The 19,485-nt window shown below is 40.6% G+C and overlaps 1 protein-coding gene across 3 annotated transcripts in view; it reads right to left on the bottom strand.

Annotated features, from left to right (window-relative positions):
• Positions 1-3,395: 3,395 nt before the first annotated feature.
• The window catches only part of pbx1a (pre-B-cell leukemia homeobox 1a), a 43,770-nt gene continuing 27,680 nt past the window's right edge, over positions 3,396-19,485 (bottom strand). Inside the window, exons 3-9 of one of the 3 annotated variants that reach the window (XM_029525623.1) lie at positions 13,188-13,432; positions 11,012-11,202; positions 10,488-10,623; positions 9,466-9,625; positions 8,404-8,516; positions 7,113-7,202; positions 3,396-4,369 (exon numbers count right to left, since the gene is read on the bottom strand). In XM_029525623.1, the coding sequence (XP_029381483.1) occupies positions 4,277-4,369; positions 7,113-7,202; positions 8,404-8,516; positions 9,466-9,625; positions 10,488-10,623; positions 11,012-11,202; positions 13,188-13,432 (1,028 nt within the window). In that variant the 3' untranslated portion in view covers positions 3,396-4,276. The remainder of the gene's footprint in view (positions 4,370-7,112; positions 7,203-8,403; positions 8,517-9,465; positions 9,626-10,487; positions 10,624-11,011; positions 11,203-13,187; positions 13,433-19,485) is intronic. The other 2 variants (XM_029525624.1, XM_029525625.1) reach the window with 2 other exon arrangements.

Here is a 19,485-nt window from a genome sequence, read left to right as displayed (position 1 = left end):
GTTCCCGGGAAAGGTTTGGCACCGGCAGGAGGGAGGAGGAGCGTCCCCAGGACTCACGACACAGTCTCCGGCCTCTGTGTCCCAGCCTGCTGCCGCCAGGGGAGCTCTAACATCACACTAACATCACACTAACATCAGACTCACAAATCACAGGAACTGGACTGAAACACACACACACACACACACACAGAGGGCCCCACTTTGAATGGTCGCCCAGAGGTTACTGCAGGGTATAAAGGAAGCTCTGACTTGTAAAATGTACACCTACTACTCAAAGTGACACATGTGAATGACTAACAAGAAAAACACCCATCAAACTATGAACTCCAAACTATGAAACATGCACATCATTGATTTAACTCTGCCTCAAAGTCAGGAACCTATTTTTTAATGTCAGAACAACAATTGTGGATCTGCATCATAAGACTCTCACACACATGAAGGATGAGAAGGAGGAAGATCAACAGAGGGACGTGAGAACACATAAGGATCGAAAAGGAGAGTATATATGCATATACACACACACGTAGGAAATAAGTAAACTATATACTTTCCACTTCTTTGTAAATGCCACCTTTGTTTCCAGGTTATGCACATCGCCATCTTGTGGCCAGAGATAGGCACCTCTGGCCCATCTGTACATTACTTCTGTCCTGATTGCTCTGATTTAATAATTCTGTGTGTGATGTTTACGGATATTTGACCCGTAAACTCGTTTGAACAGTCTAAAACGTTACTGCTTTCCCAGAGGTGGATTTTCAGGCCCGTAGTCCAAGAGTCCTCGATGCCACACCCAGTCTCACATCCACAACATAATTTCCATCGGTGTGACAGTGTGTGAATGAGTGAATTGTGGATGAAGCACCCAGGGACTCATATGGTCAGTTAGTCGGGCAGCAGCAGCAGCAGCAGGGTCTGGGCTGTTGTGTCACTGCGCATTAGAGCAGACTGCTGGGCTCTGTTGAGAGGGGGAGACAAGGTGTCTGGGCCACCCACCCATGCTTCTCCTCGGCAGCTGTAATTATAAACAGTGGTACAATGACAGCTGGGGAGGCAGATGTCAACAGCAACATTAGATTTCAATCAGCCTACACACTGCCATCACCTCAGAGGGATGAAGAGGTGTTCAAACGACACAGTGCGCTTTTTTTGTCTTTTTCTTTTTTCTGGAAGCTGTTTATGCTTCTCTGCGCAACTTATTACAAAAGATGCTTTTGTGTTTGCGTGATAATGCAGCAGGCCTGATGCTGGCACGATCACTGAGAAAGGCCCCACAAGCCAGAAGATGTTTTTTGAGAGGAAGTCTCGTCAGATTGGTTTTGATGCCTTCTCTGTTGGTGAGAGCAGGCTGGCTCCTTCGATGCCCTCAGGGTGCAGGGGAGCAGTCTGGCTTTGGCATTTCACACTCGCTCAACAGTCAAGGCCTGTGACCATCCGCAGACTTTACCGCCAACTGCTCCCTTATACCCTCGCTCCTGTTGTTTGTCCAATTATGAATATTCACTTGCTGTGAAAGTAATTCTGTCAGACATGTAACTGTCCAGCCAGATAACATCAGGGGGTGTCGTTTGGAGAATTTAAGGGGGAGATCTCACAAGGGCAAGACTATTCTTCTTTTACAACAGGTTTTGATGCTTGAAGAAAAAGTGCAAGAAGACCTAAATATATTTATTATTTTCCTTCTGTGTATCCAGAATTACTCTTCTGTGCCAGTGACCGCCATTGTTAGCCAAAAACTGTTTAAATCATATCAATGTCCTTTTAAAGATTTACATTTAGGATTTTCTGACAGTAATATTACTACAAAATATTTTGAAAAAAAATGGCAAAAAGAAAAACCGTAAAAGTAGGAATATATCACTTTATGTATGCTGACAGTACTTTTTTTTTTTTTTTTTTATAAAAATGTTCAAATGTAAAACAAAGACCTCCAGTTTCAGTTTGCAGCAGATTTTGAGTAAATGTACTTTACAGTAAAAGGTAAAATAAATTAATAAAGACCACAAGACCTAAAACTGAACGCAATGAGGTTATCAAGCTCAATGAAAACTCAACCATAGTTTCAACAAAGAGTGTTTTTAAGTGACTTTCTTTTTTCATCTGATGGCGATATCGCATCAGGCTACATTCTCTCAATGTTACCTAGGGCTGATTTTAACAGTGTCCATATCTACGTGCCTTTGTCTGTCTGTTTCAGTGCGTATACACTAGTCAGCTGGAAAGGGGCCATTAAGGATGGAAGGAACACACACACAGCCGTAAACTTGGGGGATGGGTCTGCTGGCAGTCACTAACCTTGGTTGACTTCAGTTATCACTACAGTGACGGTGATTACTGTTGTGCCGCTTATGTGTTTGTGTGATGGTGAGACTCTGCTCTCTCGTAAATTCCACAATAAAAAACGCTGCTGATGTATGGACTCGCTGTATGACATATCATTTTTAATGTGTTGAAAACCCTTTCCAACAAAGCAAGTCAAGCACAATGGTGCACATAAACACATGTTGAAAGTTCATGAGCTAATTCACGAGTAGGAAAGCAAAAAATTCCAGCCTACATTAAGCATAACAATAATAATAATAATAAAAACAAAATACAAAAAAACAAATAGGCCACACAACGTAAAGTGTCCAAACAAGGTTAGACTGCTCAGAAAACACATTATTTGACATAATGACTTTTCCCTTTTTTAGTGCTTCATGGTTAACATTTACAATCTTAATAAATGTTTGATACTGAAAAAAAATCAGTCTGATAGTACTGAGACAAGCATGAATTTAAATGTCTACATTTGTTTTGGTGTCAATCCTAGGGTAACTAAAGCAGTACCAGCAGAATAACATACTGATTTATATGTAAATAAACGCCCAGAAGGGGACACGATTCAACAAAAATGTGGAACGTAACATTATCTTTACATTTACAAGTGTCCTCAGCTGAGCAGCAGTTCAGGCGCTTCTTTCATGGCGATGGTTAGAGGCTCCACGCTACAGGATCCACTGTGTATGCACGTAAAACTCCATTAACATAATGGCTTCCCGGTTTAAGTGAATTGAGGGTCATATAATGAAAGTAAAAAAAAAATTATAGATGTGCTTGACAACTTTCTTCATGTAGAAAGTGTTTTTCTCTTTATTTTATTTATTTTAGTGAGACGGTATCATTCACTTGATTGTAGCACCAGAGCTAAATGACAGAGGACAGCGATTTCATTGACTGGAAAAGAAATAATGTTGTATGTATGTGGTGAAATATTAAAACTGGCTTCACATTGAAGCACTTCTCTTGAGGGAGTTGTTTTGGTTATATCAGCATTTTGGCCTTGATTAAAAAAACAAACAAACTAAAAAAAAAAAAAAAAACAACCTTTTATACTGCAGTAGTGATGATGGGAAAACAATGAAAAAGGATTTAAATACATTAAAAACTGAAAACAAATTCCTGTTTTTTTTTTTTCATTGCAATTCAGGAACTACCACTCAACCAATATGCTGCAGAACCAAAACCAACAGAGTGTAAAATGAATGGTTGAAAGTTGCTATATCCTCCGTCTTAATGAATGATGTCAAGCTTATCCGATTTGATGGCAAGTATTTATTTATTGTTTTACAGATAACATACTTCACAGGGTTACCTTAGAGGTAAAATCTCCTGACAGAACTCTGTTTTGACTCATCGGAGACAGAGGGGGAAATGAACATACTTTTATCAAGCACACATTGTAAACAACTGAGCAATATTTAAGTCTAGATGGCGTACCATAGAATAGGTGAGAGACAACAAAATGTAAGTAAGAAGATGTGCCTCTTGCTTGCAAAGACAAGTTTCTTTTTTACAAAACAAATAATGGTTGCTGACATGTTTTCTACTTTCTTTTTTTAGTGGCTGAGAGGTAGAATGAAGTATTTTCAGTTAAAACCGATGATCTGATTTCATTACTTTATCATATCATTTCATCATAATGAGTGAAAACATTACGAGTGAATAAGTAACCCCAGCCCTCTGAATATAATGTGAAATCTGTACAAATGTTGCCATTGTTCACGGTATTGGTTTGATTTTTATTGTGAAACTCTTTGTTTGTATTCCAAATGTCCAACATTATAAGCAGAGGAAATATCATTATTTTTATTTTTTTTTTTTAGTTAGGATTTCACAGTAATTCTACAAACCGTGAGACCGTGAATTCCTTTGTTTAATACTGTGAATAGGAAGGTCAGTCCATGTTTTTGTGTGTATGTTTGTGTGTATGGATGAGGTGTAGAGATGGATATATTCAGTTGGAAGTATCCGAATGAACGCTTCCAGGTCCTTCTGTGGGCGATGTCACTGACGAAGGAGTCGGAGCATCTTGCCAGCCACCATTTGTCTGAGGAGGTGAGACAGAAAATAGTTAGCTTGATAGAAACACAGTGTTCCCACCAAAGTACCTTTAACAATAGGACATTAATATTATTGCACATAAATAACACAAAAGAGCAAATTCAACAATGAAAGTGTTGAATCTGCAGCACCAAAGCCTACTAAACATTACTATACACAGAATATCACCATTAACTGAGAGAAAAACTCAAGTTTTTTGGTAAAGTCTTGTGCTCACTTCACTAAAATCAAGATATCAACCTAATATTATCCCCTATTTGTGGATAGAGTCAATCTCAAGCATCTCCTGGCTATTGTTTAATATTTAAGATATATGACAGTGCTATAGAACTTTTAAATTCATTGTGAAGAAAAAACAAGCAAAGTTATTTCTCATATGTTATTCAGAACTTAGAAAAATAGCTTAAAATTTAGATGAAGGATTGTTCTGCCCTGAAAGTAAAATGTGACTGCATTCATAAATTCAAGTACAAATATGAAAGCCACCAGACTTCCTCTCCACCAGGAGAGATGTCCAACAGCTACTTTAACAATAAACTCTAAAAACTGACAAAACAGTCTTTTTTTCACGAGACTGTTCATTAAAAATATTATACACTTGTGCCACTTCCCTCACATCTCCCTCCAAACGGTTGACATAATGTGGGATAAACAGAAGAGATGAAACACAGAACATGCAGACCTTTCATATATCTCAGAATATACCCCAGAGATGGTTGATAAAAGAATAAATTATCACAATAAAAAATAGCTCTTTAAAATGGAAGCCTTCTCAAATCATGATAAAAGGTTGACTAAAGACCATTAAGGCCATTAATTGCAATTTCCACTGTATTAATGAGAGCTGGAAAAGTGCTTTGGCAGCCTCTTATTTCCAAACCCTGTTATTTCGTGTAAAGACTGTCTGTCATCTTATTCTTATTCAAACATTTTCTGCCCCTGTGAGAGACAACACCCACTAGCAATTTGAGGGGTGTAATTGCTGTTCAGTGATAAAGAAGGAGAGGTGAACCATGAGAGTTCAATCAGTAGATCTTAGAAAGAGAGAATATTCCTCCTTGGCTCCTTGGAAATTTTTTTATCTAAAAAGTGTTATTATTATAAAAGCACTATGAGAGCCTCATATCATATCATAAACAACAATATCCTCCAGTATTGTTTTTTTAATTAATTATATATATATATTAACATTTAATTTTTGAGACTTGAAATGTTAGTATTCCTTCTGGATGACACTATCTATTTCACTATAAACTGCCACCTTTGCAGTACAAAGCAGGACCAAGAAGAGTGCAAAGTAACTCACGAGTTACTCAAGTGATTCATTTGTGATGTTTCCGGTTGTGTACCAGAGATTGCAAAGTATAGTTTAACTATAGAAATTTAAAGAGTTTATTATTTACAAATTACAGATTTAGGGTGAAAATGGATTGCCAGGAAATCCATTGCTCAGACTCTTCTAAAAATCTGAATGGGAAAAAAAAAATCTCTTAAGATGAACATATAAAATCATGTTAAGTACATGACATAGTAAACATAATGATCATAATAAAAACAACACAAACAACATGGTTGACAATAATAATAATAATAATAATAATAATAATAATATGCACTTAAAATTTGTGAAAATTTATTAAATTACAGCTTTTTTCATAATGTGATCTGATGTTTTTGGTTTTTTTTAAGCTCATTGGTTATTTATATATTTATTTTTTAATTTTCTGCTTATTTCTTTGGCTCCCATGTCACACGACCAACATGGCAATAGGCATATTGGCACTGGATATTTTGTAATTCGTACTGTTCATCATGTAATTGGTAATTTAGTACATTCTGTTTTGTGCCAAGCACACATCCTGACCAGCACTTAGCTTGGAACTTAGTGTTATGTTTTTTGCACATTTCACACTGCTTTCATCAGTCCAACTGTCCGACGCAGCAGCGCCGTGTATTGAATTCCTATGTCTGGATGAGCCTGTTGCATGCTGTTGCATGCTGTCGCATGTTGTGCGCTGTATTCACTCTTATTTTAGCACAAGGGGTGTTGCAGGCCTTGCTGTCAGTGTCGCTGTTGCTGTGGATGAATGATCTGACCAATGAACTTGGACTGTTAGCCCACAGCCCCACTCTTTCTGTCCCTGTGACTGTCGTATTGATTCTGTTCAGCCCCGCGCAGCCTGTCGCTATGGATCTACATGCTAACACACCGCCTCAAGTGTTGCCTGTCCAGCCCTGCCCAGCCCAGCCCAGCCCGGCAAGAAGACCTAGAAAACTGCTCCAGCCTCTGACAGTCCAGCTAAAGAGTTATTTTAAGAATTAGCAAGTGGGAACTTTTTTGCGAAGCCAGTCTTGGAGGGGACTAGAGGTACGACTTGTCCTATGGTGCCAATGTGAGAGCAGCACTGGAAGGGAGGATGACACCTGTGTCCTTGTTCCTGTCGACTGCAGGTGCCCCGCTAACACTAATATCCTTCGACAGACTAGGAGCGTGTCCAGCTACTCAGCCTGGTAGCTGCCTCATTGCCTGCCACCTAGGGCACGACTGGAGCAGGGGGGGCAACTGGCTGGACAACAGCCCAACGCCGGCAAACTCTGCTAAGTGGCATCCCAGCGCGCACACAGAACGACACAATATTATACACATCCAGCAAGTGGGTATTATTGCAAAGTAAGACAGCGAAAGGAAATGTTGAGGAGGACAGAAGGAGATTGTTTACAGGTCTTACGTTGATGCCCTGTGGACTGTACATCTGGCTGGCTGCGAGGCTGTCACTGTATCCTCCGGTCTGGCTGATAACATGGCGAAGGGTATCCACCTGGAACAGCGGGGACACACAGACAAAAGGCCTGGTCAGACAAAAGCTCTGGATAACAAAGACAGCCATGCACAAAGGAAAGGTCAGTCTGATAGGAAAAGGGTACCATAAACAAGAAAAGGTTACAAACAGAATCAGAGCAAATCAGAGCGATTTGGCTGCTACTACAAGCTTGATAACAGACATCGCAAAAGGACAAAAATAAAAGAAAAAGGACAAGAACTAATTATGAATGCATTTGTTGTTATAGTGAAATAATACATAAAAAAAGACCTTAAAAACAACGCTCCATGGCTCATTGTCCTAAATGTAGCTGCACACCAACAGTTTAGTAAGACTGGAGCTAAAGCTTTGATCCAGCTTCTTATCTTACCATGTTTACCTGACATTGCTATCAATAAAAATATGCTGTAACTGAGGTTGGGTGCAAAACAGCTTTTACAAACCAGCCAAATCAGGTCATGCATGCAAACACAGCTGCTATATAAATTACACAACATATCAGACTACTCTACTCAAGACATAAATTTAGTAAAAGTTGTACCTTCATCTTTCTTTTTTTCCCCCTTCTTTTGACTTTACACCCCTGAGAGTGAGGCCATTCTGGCATGATCAGAAAAATAACCCTTTTAAGGGAACGAGTTTCAATAATTTAAGCCCAACCCTGAAGACCTCTTTACCTCTATAATGGGTGTCTCATTTGCATAATTATTAACAACCTAAAGCTTTTGGGGAGCTGATGTGAATAGAAAAGTGAGGATGAAAAGACAGAGAAATGATGCCAAAAGCACTAAAACTAAATGAAAATATAACTGCAGGCAGTGACTTCTTAATCTATGGCGAGAGTTATAACAGTCAGAAACCCTGCATTGGTCATCACTGTCTGCTGGGGCAAGGTCAGGGAGCTACAGTGCACCAGTGGCTATGTGAACTCTTGTCAGGAGCGCTGATGAGTGTTGCACCGTTTCCAAAACTGTCTGCAGTCGTCTACTCAACTGTGGGTTGACAATGGCTTCAACGTTAATGTAAAGCTTCAGGCTAAGTTTAACCTCCCTTCATAACCTCCTTTTCACTGTGTAGGGCAAGTTATTGTGTGCATCTGCACTCACAGACTGGTCAGTGGTTGAACAAAAACACAAGTGAGCTCAGGAGTTTGTGTGATTATAGTCGTGTCAAACACTAAATTTAGAGAAGCGCCTACCTGGGATTGTATGTTGGCCCCAACCTGCCCCCCTTGGTACGAGTCCCCATTGAGGGACTGCACACTCATGAACAAGTCTCCGGAGTTTGACATGTTAAAAGAGCCAGCAGAACCTGAGAATACACAGAGGCAGAGAAGAGGAAAGAGAGCAGGAGAACAGGACAAACAGAACAGAAGGGGGGCGAGAGAGGGGAAGAAGATAGGGACAGAAAAGGAGTTGAAATGATCATGCATTAGCAAAAGTGCATAAAGTGGGTTAGTGTGGGAGGGAGGCAGGCAACATGAAAAAGGATTTTCCTACTAACCTGCATGCTGCAGATGCTTTAGGTGCACAATTAAAATTTTAACTGAACTCTAATTTGGAAGGAAAAATCCACCAACAAGAACCATATGACAGAAAATCCTCATAAAACTGTTTAAGTCCAGTTAAAACAGGACTTATGGATCATATTATTGTTAAATGTCCGTGCTGCTAGTGTTTCATTAAGGAAGTAATAATTGATCTGCAGGAAGACCCAAAGAATCGTCTTCGTCCTTTAATGGACCCCAGCTCCCCAGATGTAAAGAGACCATCGCCGTAACTTGATTTCAACACCCGGTCCTAATCCAATACAGTTGCGAAGTCGCTATATGACAAAAGACTTCGCTTGCCCTCTGAGCAGCTTAATGGCATGCACGAGGTCAACCGGACAAGAGGCAGGAAAAATTAACATCCACAAGACCAAGAGGTCAATAATAGAGAGCGGGTGAAAGACAGAGAGAGAAAGAAAAAGAAAATGAGTGAGAGAGACAGACAGCAAAGGCGGAGAGAAGAAAGAAAAAAATGGAAGAAGACGAAGAAGCAAGAAAGCCAAACCATAACACTGGGTTAGTTAAAGAGAAGAAAGGCTTTCTGTTAGTCTAAATGAAACAGCACCAGAGACTGAATTCTTGAGTTGCGACTCAGGTATGAGAGCATCTCTCCACGTTGTGCTTCTACATCTTCTGGCATCACAACAATTTTCTACTGACTCTTATGTTCATATATCTTCTTGTGATGTTTAGCCTGGCGTTAAAGCTCACCTGCTGAATTGGGAGTTGATGGAGAGTTTGCCTGACTGCCGTGGGCTGACACGCTGGTTGCATTGACCGCGGTCCTTGCTGCGTACATGTTGGCCTCTTCTTGAAACTTGCCAATGTTCTTCTTGTATCGGATTCTCTTGTTCCCAAACCAGTTTGATACCTGTCGGGACAGCAAATGAAAAGATCCAGTAGCTGAATTATTATTAATTAAAGCAGACATCTAAGCACAGAGGCCAACAAAAGGCATACTATTTGAATATATTTTGGTAACACGGCTTGTGAAATGTTAAATATCAATATCCCGCTTGGCTCGATCTTAACTTGATTAGATCACTAGTTAGCGCACCACCTATGACGTAATCCTACTCCCATAAAGATACATTATGTACCTAGCAAACTTGGAATTAATTCAGTCTGCATACACACCTTCTGGACATTCTGGCCTAATTATTTTTAGTTTATAGCATTTGCTATGAAAATTTGGCTTCTTAAAACTGCCTTTTTGTGTATATTGTTGTCCGTATGATTTTATTTGTTTCCTCTCAGGTTATTTAATCTTATACAGATAACTTCTTGTCATTTTTATGAGTAGAATTTATATTCATCTTCATCAACAGCTCTTTATGCAAGTTGCTATTAAGACAGAAACCATAATAAAAAAAAAACAAACCTAAAAACTAAAAACTAAATCTTACATAATTTTCTGAAAAATAATGAAAAATATTTTTTCAAAAAAATAACATAAAATAAATTAGTGAATATACACAAAAACACAGCTTGAGCATATAGGTTGGTTGCAGATGCGTTTGGCATCTAGTGATTGTAAGACCTTTAAGATTTCTTTCAACTGTGCAGTCGTAACCAAATCACTATTAATGCTAAACTTCCCTTCAACCCAATATAAGTGTAAGTTAAATGGCCGTATGTATAAACCCAGCTGATACTATGTTTACATATCATTGCCAACAAAATATTTCTATTTATTTTGTTTATAATTTTTGAACTTTATTGCTTTTTCTTACCTGTGACACTGTGATGCCGCATTTCTTGGCCAGTTCTTCTTTGGCCTCCTCGCTGGGATAGGGGTTACTGAGGTGCGAGTAAAAGTACTCGTTCAGGATCTCTGTTGCCTGTTTGTTGAAGTTCCTCCTTTTCCGTCTGGATAAGAAAGCAGCAAGGGGAAGGACAGAATACAAATTAATAATATATACAAAGTAAACAAATGAATGGAATAAATTCCATTCTTCATTCATCTTCATTCAACTAGATGTCTTAATTTTAATGAAGCGCTTAAAGGTTGGACTGAAATGAAACTGAAACTGAAATGAGAACAAAAACGACACAAAGAAAGAAAACAAAAACATAATCGAACTGAAAGGTAAAGACAATTGGATCTGTCTGACCCATGACGATAAAATTAAAAGACAGAAAAACTTTTAATGAAAACAGAGAAACCTTTGAAGCAAAAAGCATAAAATAGAAGGATTTGTTTTGTTGCATTCTATCACATAGACAAACACGAGCGCACACACAGACGCACACACACCTGGCATCGAGAAAGCGTGAGCGCAGGATCATGACGGCCTCGCAGGTGCTCTGTTTCAGCTGCATTTGGATGGAGCTGAACTTGCGGTGGATGATGCTGACCATGCGCTCGATCTCTTTGGGCGAGATGGGTCGTGTTCGAGACTGCTCCCTCAGCAGGTTCATCACATGGGTGGTGAACTCATTGCACGCCTGGATGCACAGACAGGCAGGATTCATAAAAAGAATAACTATCACAGAGGCTTGACAGTTTCAAACAGAACAAAAGGATGAAATTGGATTCTAGAGAGGCTGCACCTTGCGCCCCGGTAGGCCTTAGCCTAGTAGGAGCAGAGCTGACAGTCTAACAGCGGCAGCGTTAGAGGTAATAAGAACAGTCTAAATTAAAGCAGCAGACGCAGCTCGATGTTTCACGCTAAACAAATATAGTCATACAGTGGAGGCAGTGAGACTGCAGCACTGTGAATATTAAAAAAAATTCTCTTCAATGGAAGAGAAAATGTGACAAGTGAGGAGAAATTTAAAATGACAGCAAGCTTTCAGTCCCGTTCACGTTCAAGAGGTTTAAACTGTCTCCCTCTCTTTTCACTCCATCTTTCAGTCTACCTCGTTGTCTCTCTGTCTGAATCAGTCACTGGATATGACTGCATTCAGAGTCAAGGTGTCTGTTGCTTGTCAACACCAGGGTTACGTCAGTCAAAGTGATGCACTGAGCAACTGTTCTGCTTGCAAACACACGCTAGACACTACTCACTCACACGCCAACGAGGTGTACGTAGCGTGGTGACACAAAAATGCTCAGGTGTATATTGGCTGTGACAGTCAGTGATGACTAGCTTTCCTTGGAGAAGATGACAAACCCAGAACGTTTTGACTTCCGAGGGAATGACAAGAAGTTACAGTCTTTGGATAGGAGCTGGTGTGTGACTGATATAATGGCTGCGTGCCTGCTGAAGGTAACGTCTCTGAAAGCTTGGCTTGTGATGAGTTCGCTTTAAAAAGCTGGTTTCAAGAGCATTATACTTAGTTAAAAAATATTCCATTCATCTTTTACACCAGCTTACGGCTAATCAAGGTTATTTCACAAATTCAGTTTATCCCACCATGAATTTGCCAATGGAATTGAAATAGAGAAATAAATAAATAAAAATTATGGACGCAGTGCCAGGCAGTAATGGCACAAAATAAGATATTCAATCTCACATTCAGTAGAAGGCCAAGTCTCTAAACTTAGAGATTTATTGACTTGAGATTTATTCTTTAACTATTTGGTGTCTAAATCAAAATAAATCCCATCTTTCATAGGGGGAGGTCAGAGGATGATGCGAGCTTATGAACAATCTACAGTGTAATATAAGATGGTCAGTCCTCATCAAGAACACCAGGAGTTTTTTAATTCAACAAACAAGCCCCGTGTTTGTTTCTGTAAAAAATGATCTTAAGCCATATTTCACTAATATTCATTGAAACCTTTGCCTCCGTACTTGCCATCAGTCAAAATAATGATCAGTGTTGGGTCAACTGCTTTGACCACTCCAATAAATAAACAATTTACACAATTGGCTGGATTTGGCACCTGACCAGACTCCATTAGGAGGAGGCCGTGGAGCTGAACAAACACTAATATGAACTTTCTGTAGTGAAATCGAAAATAAACAGACTGTTGCTGAAGCTTGTTGGCCTTAAGGGGAACTGGAATGTCCCCAGTTGGCGTCTATCTGGGGACTTTTATGCCTTTTCTCGTCTTTCTCTACCATCTTGTGATGTCATTTCTCTTCCATATCTTTCTAAGTATAAAATGCCCTAAAGTTCTATAATGAAGTAAAGGTACTGAGCTGCAGCGCTACAGATAATTCCCTTGGACTCTTAAGGGAACATGAAATACTCAAAAATCTGATCGCTAAAGAAAACAATAACAGGCCAGGTGTTTCCAATGGTGTAAACCTTTTTAGTAGGAACATTTCCTGATGCCCCCTGGTTGTTTTATCACCTAGCTGGCCAAAATGGCATGCCATAATTTTACAAAGCAGCTTTGCTGATAGAATATAATTTCAAAAGAACTGACCAAACAAAGTTTCATGAGAACATACTCAGCTGAATAATGAGCTGTAATTTACTATAGGTGTGCAAAAACTGGTGCAGAGCCAATGTACCAAAATCAATATTCCTCTTCCCACCTGTTCATACTTCTCCAGCTCTGTGTGGTAAATTTGTCGGATCTGAGACAGCTTGGCCCGGTAGTCAGAGTGTTCTGCTGAATTGTCCGCCCCGATGCCACCGGTCGCCGCTGCGGCGGCTGCTGCAGCCGCTGACCCACCACCTTTCTCCGGCCCCGCCACACCCTCCGCCAGCAGCATGTTGTCCAGTCTCATCAACTGAGGATCTGGAGGCTCCTCCTCCTGGGCGCCTCGAATACTGAGCACTGTGGAAGAAAAGAGGAGATGACATCAATATAATGGTACTGAACTGTCTAATTTGTGTTCTTAATGATTCATTTTTTAAGGCAAACCGAGTGACTGAATAACAGGGCAGAGTGCGTCTTAACAATTCCTTCCGTTCCAGCCTGAAATATGGCCGTCATTTTAATAGTTCAAGTCTGCGCCATAAAAACCTGCAGCCTCACAGAGGCTGGCAGCTATGGAGGACCATAAAACTATCATTTCATTGATTTTGACTATCATTTCATGTAAAAGAAATTAACACAGCCTTCCACCACAGTTCATCTTTCATTGCTCTCCTTATGCTCAGACTATGTTTAGTTTCTGGCTGATGGCTTTATTATCTTGTCAGATGTTATCTACAAAGCAAACCCAACAAAGGACACAAAAGTGTGACACGCTTTATGAATACTGAGATTATAGGGTTTGAGCTAAGTCAAATACTTACACAACATAAAGAGGCACAAATTGGAAATTTGATTACTACATTAAATAGCAAAGAAGAATTCCAAATGAAAATTTTTTAAAATTGCTTCTTTTTTTTTTTTTTAACTTTCATTAGAATAGTAATCATTAAAAGGAACGATTTCAACACTCTGATTGGGGGAAAGGCTGAAAATTGATTTGTTTCTATCTCAGGGTCTAACTGGATGTGTAGGATTTTGAATTATCTCTCATATATTTTACAAATAAAAACTGAATCAGCGTTCTTCTGCCACACCTGCAGTCCCAGGACAACATCCACATTGCTGTAATCTTAAATTTAACAGGCCTAAGGATGTTTTTCCAACTGATGCTGAGGTGTGTTTGCACACTTGTTTGGGGATTTGAGCCTACACCGAGTCTTCACACACCTACAGGCGATCGCCCCCCACGGTGTAAAGAACGAAGTGTAAACAAAGCTTGCTGAGATGGACAAGCACAAAGTACACACGAAGCCAGTGTCATCCCGGCACTAATTCAAAGACAAAGATGTTTCGAATAATGTGACACAAGCTCAACTCACAACACTGGAGACTGTTCTGATAAAACATACAGATGTTTTTTTTATTCCAGATCAGCTGTACTGCCCTGCCTCTCTCAGCCACCAGAAGGCTCCCTAGGTAAAGCAGCGGAGCATCCTGGTTTTCTCAGAGGTGCTGAAAACAGCCGACCAGGTGCAGCCCTCCATTCCATCCACTGTCTTCAAGGACAAAGACGATGCTCATGCTGCCGCTGTATTTTTCATACGTTCTAATCCGCACATCCATCAAAATGTTTCAGGGGGCTGGTCCAACGCTACATACTGTGTGTGCCTCCTCCTCGATGACTGTAGACAATGAGGGTAAATGACAGGTTGTGTGACAGAGCAGCAAAGCCATATTGCAGCCCCACTGTCTCTGGTCACAGCGACAGCTCTTTTGTAATGACGATGTAAGGTTGAGTCGCCCTGTGACCTTTGTGGTGAGCAGGGGGTCCAGATGGATTCCTGGGGCAGCATGGAGAGCTTGTCTACCCTCGTGCTCCTCTTTTCAACCCCACTGACTCCCTCCACCCCACCCCACCCCCTTTTCTTTCCTCTCTTTTTCTCCTCCTGCAATAACATCATCCATTCCATCAGCTCCAACACATGAGCAAGCTCAGCTCAAGAGGCAAATGTCAATGACTATCAGACGACTGGAAAAGGTCAGGAGTTCAGATAGGAAGCACATGCATATATGTGTGTTTGTCTGCATCTGTGTATGTGCAGGTAGATGTGGATATTTGTCATGTGAATCACACCAGCGGGAAATTATAACATTCACCAATTTGATTCTGACAAAATAGTGCCATATCCAAAGCAGAGGGGGAATCTAATGAGCCTAAGAGTGATTTATTCATTCCCTCCAAGTCCCCGAGTGCACAACTAAAAGCATGAAATGGATTAAATAAATACAATTAATAAGGAAAATCAAACCAATTCACTGTGCTGTGGCATAATTACCCTAACCACAGCCATCAGTTTTATTTATTTCTGTTCAGTAATAGCAATGAAATTGATTAGACCTCAATGCCAGTTGTTGTGAACTCTACAGCCATGGACTATACATTTACATAATCACCTGACAGAGCCAAGTACCCTCTATTACAATGCATCACATGCACCCAACATTTGTACACCAAAAACCTTTAATACACACTTTTTAATCTTTTGTTGCAACAAAGGCCATACTGCTCTGCGATTGTCCTATTCCACGGACAGTCACAGATTAGTATCTATAAAAGGAAGATGGCCATCATCTCATCTTGATCATTACCGACAGACTTAATTGAACAATGAGAGGACACAATTCCCCTCTCTGTTGCTTCCTCCCTCCCTCCCTTCTCTCCCTCCCTCCTCTCTTCTCTTTTCCTTCCTTTTGTGTACGCTCTTGTATAATTCCTTCTCTGAGATGTGGGGCACTAAACCCAAAAAGGAAAGGCATAAAAAATGAATACGCATCATAAACAATTCTTAAGCTGTTTCCTGAATAATAAATGGGTTTCTAAGAATAAGTCTTTGTTTTGGTTATTGACAAAATTAATTTCTGCTGGTTTACTTCCTTAAGAGCTGGCTTATGCCCATCGCCACACTGCCTGCTGTTTGGGGACAACAGCAGTGTAAATAAACATGACGATTAAGCCACCCACTCATACAGGGAGACTCAAGGCTCGCACACACATGCGCACACACACACACGCAGCAGAAGCATGCACTTTGCACACAAATGTAAGCACTCATATAGGCACACATACACAGGAAAAATACAGAGCTATGCACATTGGCAGGCTACCCTGAGCACCAGCCTGGCGCCCTGCGAGTGCTTTTAAATGAAAACATGTTTAATTAATGATGTTGAAGTATTCTGTCACAATTAGGAAGATTTACGTTCAAACAAGGCAGCAGTGATGTCCCTGATAGCTATGATGAAAGTTTACCTCTCTTGCCTCTGACTGGCAGCTCGCAGCCAACGCTGGACTGGATCCATTTCCCATCAATACAGTAATGCAATACACTCCGCAGCACTGTGCTGTGTGTATGTATATATGTGTGTGTTTGTGTGTGCGTGCATGTGTGTCCTTTCTTGCGTTGCGCTTGTCCACATCACATGACCCCAGAGAGGTCCTGGCAGTGGCTGTGCTCTCTATTGATTGTGTGGGCACACGTCATCTAAGGTTTCAGCAGTTAATAAATCAGGCCTGCTCCTGACACAACCACAGATGTGTGTATACATCTAAGTGTGTGTGTGTGTGTACACGTGTGTGTGGGCCTGTCACAGACCAGTCAGCAGGAGTGAAAGCGACAGCCACATGATAATGTAACATCACCACCATTCATCCCTGCCACACAGCATTCTGAGACAAAACAACAACAACCAGGAACCTGAAAAAAGCAGCGTGATTTACAGCAGACATGACAAGTATCACTAATACAAATCCTCCCCTCCCCACTCCTTCAAGGGGTTCAGCATCCAGCGTGCATCTGCATCTGATACAAGTCCAATAAAGCCTCGTTTTCATCGGACGCAGTACTGTTCCATATTTCAGATTGGCCCACACAGCAGGGGCAAACTACAGCACTAAGCAATGCTATCATCATTACTGTGAGCACTAAATGAATATTATGTTGCATTATAGCCAGTTTACTGTATATGTGCTCATTTCTACTGGATTGAATCAGGGTTTCGATAAAGAAAGAACAATCAGAATGGATTTTTTTTTTTATCAAAGCTCACTACAAAGTCAAGGGAAATTGTATTATAATCTGAATAGTTATTTGAAAAAAGCATTCAAATACTCTTTACTCTATTTGGAATTAACTTTCACTGAAATCTTACTTGGTGGTCTGTCTATGAACTCGTGGAGACTTGAATTATTTGTTTAATCCCCATATCATGAGAAGCTGTGAAAGGCGATGTGCTGTATGCGCCTAAATGTGCATACATCACCAACATCCCAGCTGCTAGCACTTCAGTCGTTGGTTTCTATGCTTCTAAACTCCTCACCTCCTCATATTTTTTTATTTTCAAACTTGTAGCCTTCATATCAAACCAATAGCGATATCCCCTTAGTAAATTTCATCCTGCTCCCTCTAGAGACACAAAAGGCTTTACGCACCAATTTTCACATATGAGTAGTGCTCCCCAAACACACACTAAAGTATTAAATAGTTTAGCCCTGAAATATTGTCCAGACACAAGCAGGTATTCAAAAATATTTCTATTTTTTTCCCACGATCTGCAATGTGGAAAAATATTCAATTTCTTTCAGAAATAACAATTACCTTGTCATTTCAAAAAGAGGAGCAGACCTTTTCCCATCTCGGCTGATCTTCAGCGTTTTGGACATATTTTAGTTGATACCCAAACAAAATAATAATAATAATAATAAAAAAAACTAAATAAAGTAAAAAGAACCAAACTGAAACCGAAGGGAGGTTTAAAACTCAGCCCTTCCAAAGAAGCAATCATCATAATGCAGCACTGTGCCGCATTTCATGCTGACCTGCACAGTAGGGGTAAATGACAGTGCTAATCAACACTATCGTCGTTACTGAGAACACTGAATGACTATTATGTTGCATTATATCCAATTTACTGTATACCTGGTCATTTCTACTGAATTTAATTTGGGCTTTAATAAAGAAAGCACAATAATTATGAAATTGCTAATCGTAGCTCACTATGAAATATATGCCACGGAAACTATCATTATATTCTCAGCATCGTGGAGTTTAAATTGTCTTAAATTATTCTGTACTGTGAGCTGAGCTAAATTTGTGGTCTGTCTATGAACTCATGGGAAACTTTCTCAGGCCCAAAATGCTCTCTCCATCACTAGATAATGGGAAGCTGTACAGCCTCAGTACACAAGGGCATAGTCATAAAGTACCTCTAAAACAGCTTTATGTTTTATCAGCCATCTCGAGTATCATGTGCAGAAAGGGGGCAGAGCAGGAGTGTTGAATCTGACACAGGGTGGGGGGATGGGGGACGCCAAGGACAAGGAAAAACACCAAAGAAATACTGGAGGGACAGGCAGACACGAGGAGATGTGGATGGTATAGGCAAGGAGGGAAGAGAGTGATGGAGGAGGAATGAAAGGCGAAAAATAGAAATGGAATAGGAAAGCGAGGTGTCAATTAAAAAAATGAACCCTAGTGCATTTGGAAGGTGACAGCTGGTGGGAGACGAGCTGACAGGCGTCACATTAGGCGGATTTGGTGGCCGCTCCCCTTGTCCCCTCCTTTTTTTTTTTTCCTCCTCCTCTCCCTCTGTCTCAATGCCTCTATGGCTTTCTCCACTGGCGATCAGTAGTTTCTCATGCGGCAGCGGTGGCAGGCAAGGAAAGATCTCAGCTTGGTGTTTTTCAGAACAAGTTCCCCCTGCAGCTACTCCTAATAACGGTAATTATCGTCATCATCTGAGGCTTAAGCAGGCCAGTTTGAGGCCTGAGGGGCTGGCCTGATAATGAGGCAGCCTGCGCCAGAGGAGAAGACCATTCAGAGCACCGCACTGCCACCATCGCAGAGCATTCCTATTTAAAAGGCATCATTAAAATAATTCATTAGTCAAAATAGACAATACATTAGCCCCCTGGCCGTCAGTCTTTCTTAAGGTGTCTTAAAATATATATCTCCTTGATTGAATCAAACTCATGTTCAGTTCAAACTGCTCCTGTAGAAAATCAAATTGGCTCAGTAGCTGAGACGTCACAAGCTCGTGGAGCAGCGAGCCGCACAGTTGCCTTCCTGGCAGAGAGACAAAGCCAGCTCTGTGGAGAGAGGACCATGCCTGGGAAAGCGAAAAGTAAACAAACAGCAGATCACACAAACTTTGAGATAAAGTTTGGGAAGTTACAGGAAGGTTCCCAGGATGTGAACTGGGGATGTTGCAGTTGCATGGCTACGATTTTAATAGTTACTGTTCCTCAACAGGACAACTTTTGACGTTAGATAAGGAAGGGCAACACCTGACCATTTCTAAAACTCCCTACAACTGACAGACGTTCACACAGAGCAATCCATAACAACACTTTT

Source organism: Echeneis naucrates, chromosome 17 (genome assembly GCF_900963305.1).
Source record: "Echeneis naucrates chromosome 17, fEcheNa1.1, whole genome shotgun sequence".
NCBI classification, from domain to species: Eukaryota; Metazoa; Chordata; class Actinopteri; order Carangiformes; family Echeneidae; genus Echeneis; species Echeneis naucrates.
The sequence above is the reverse complement of the archived record's forward strand: the minus strand, read 5'-3'. Positions and strand labels throughout refer to the sequence as shown.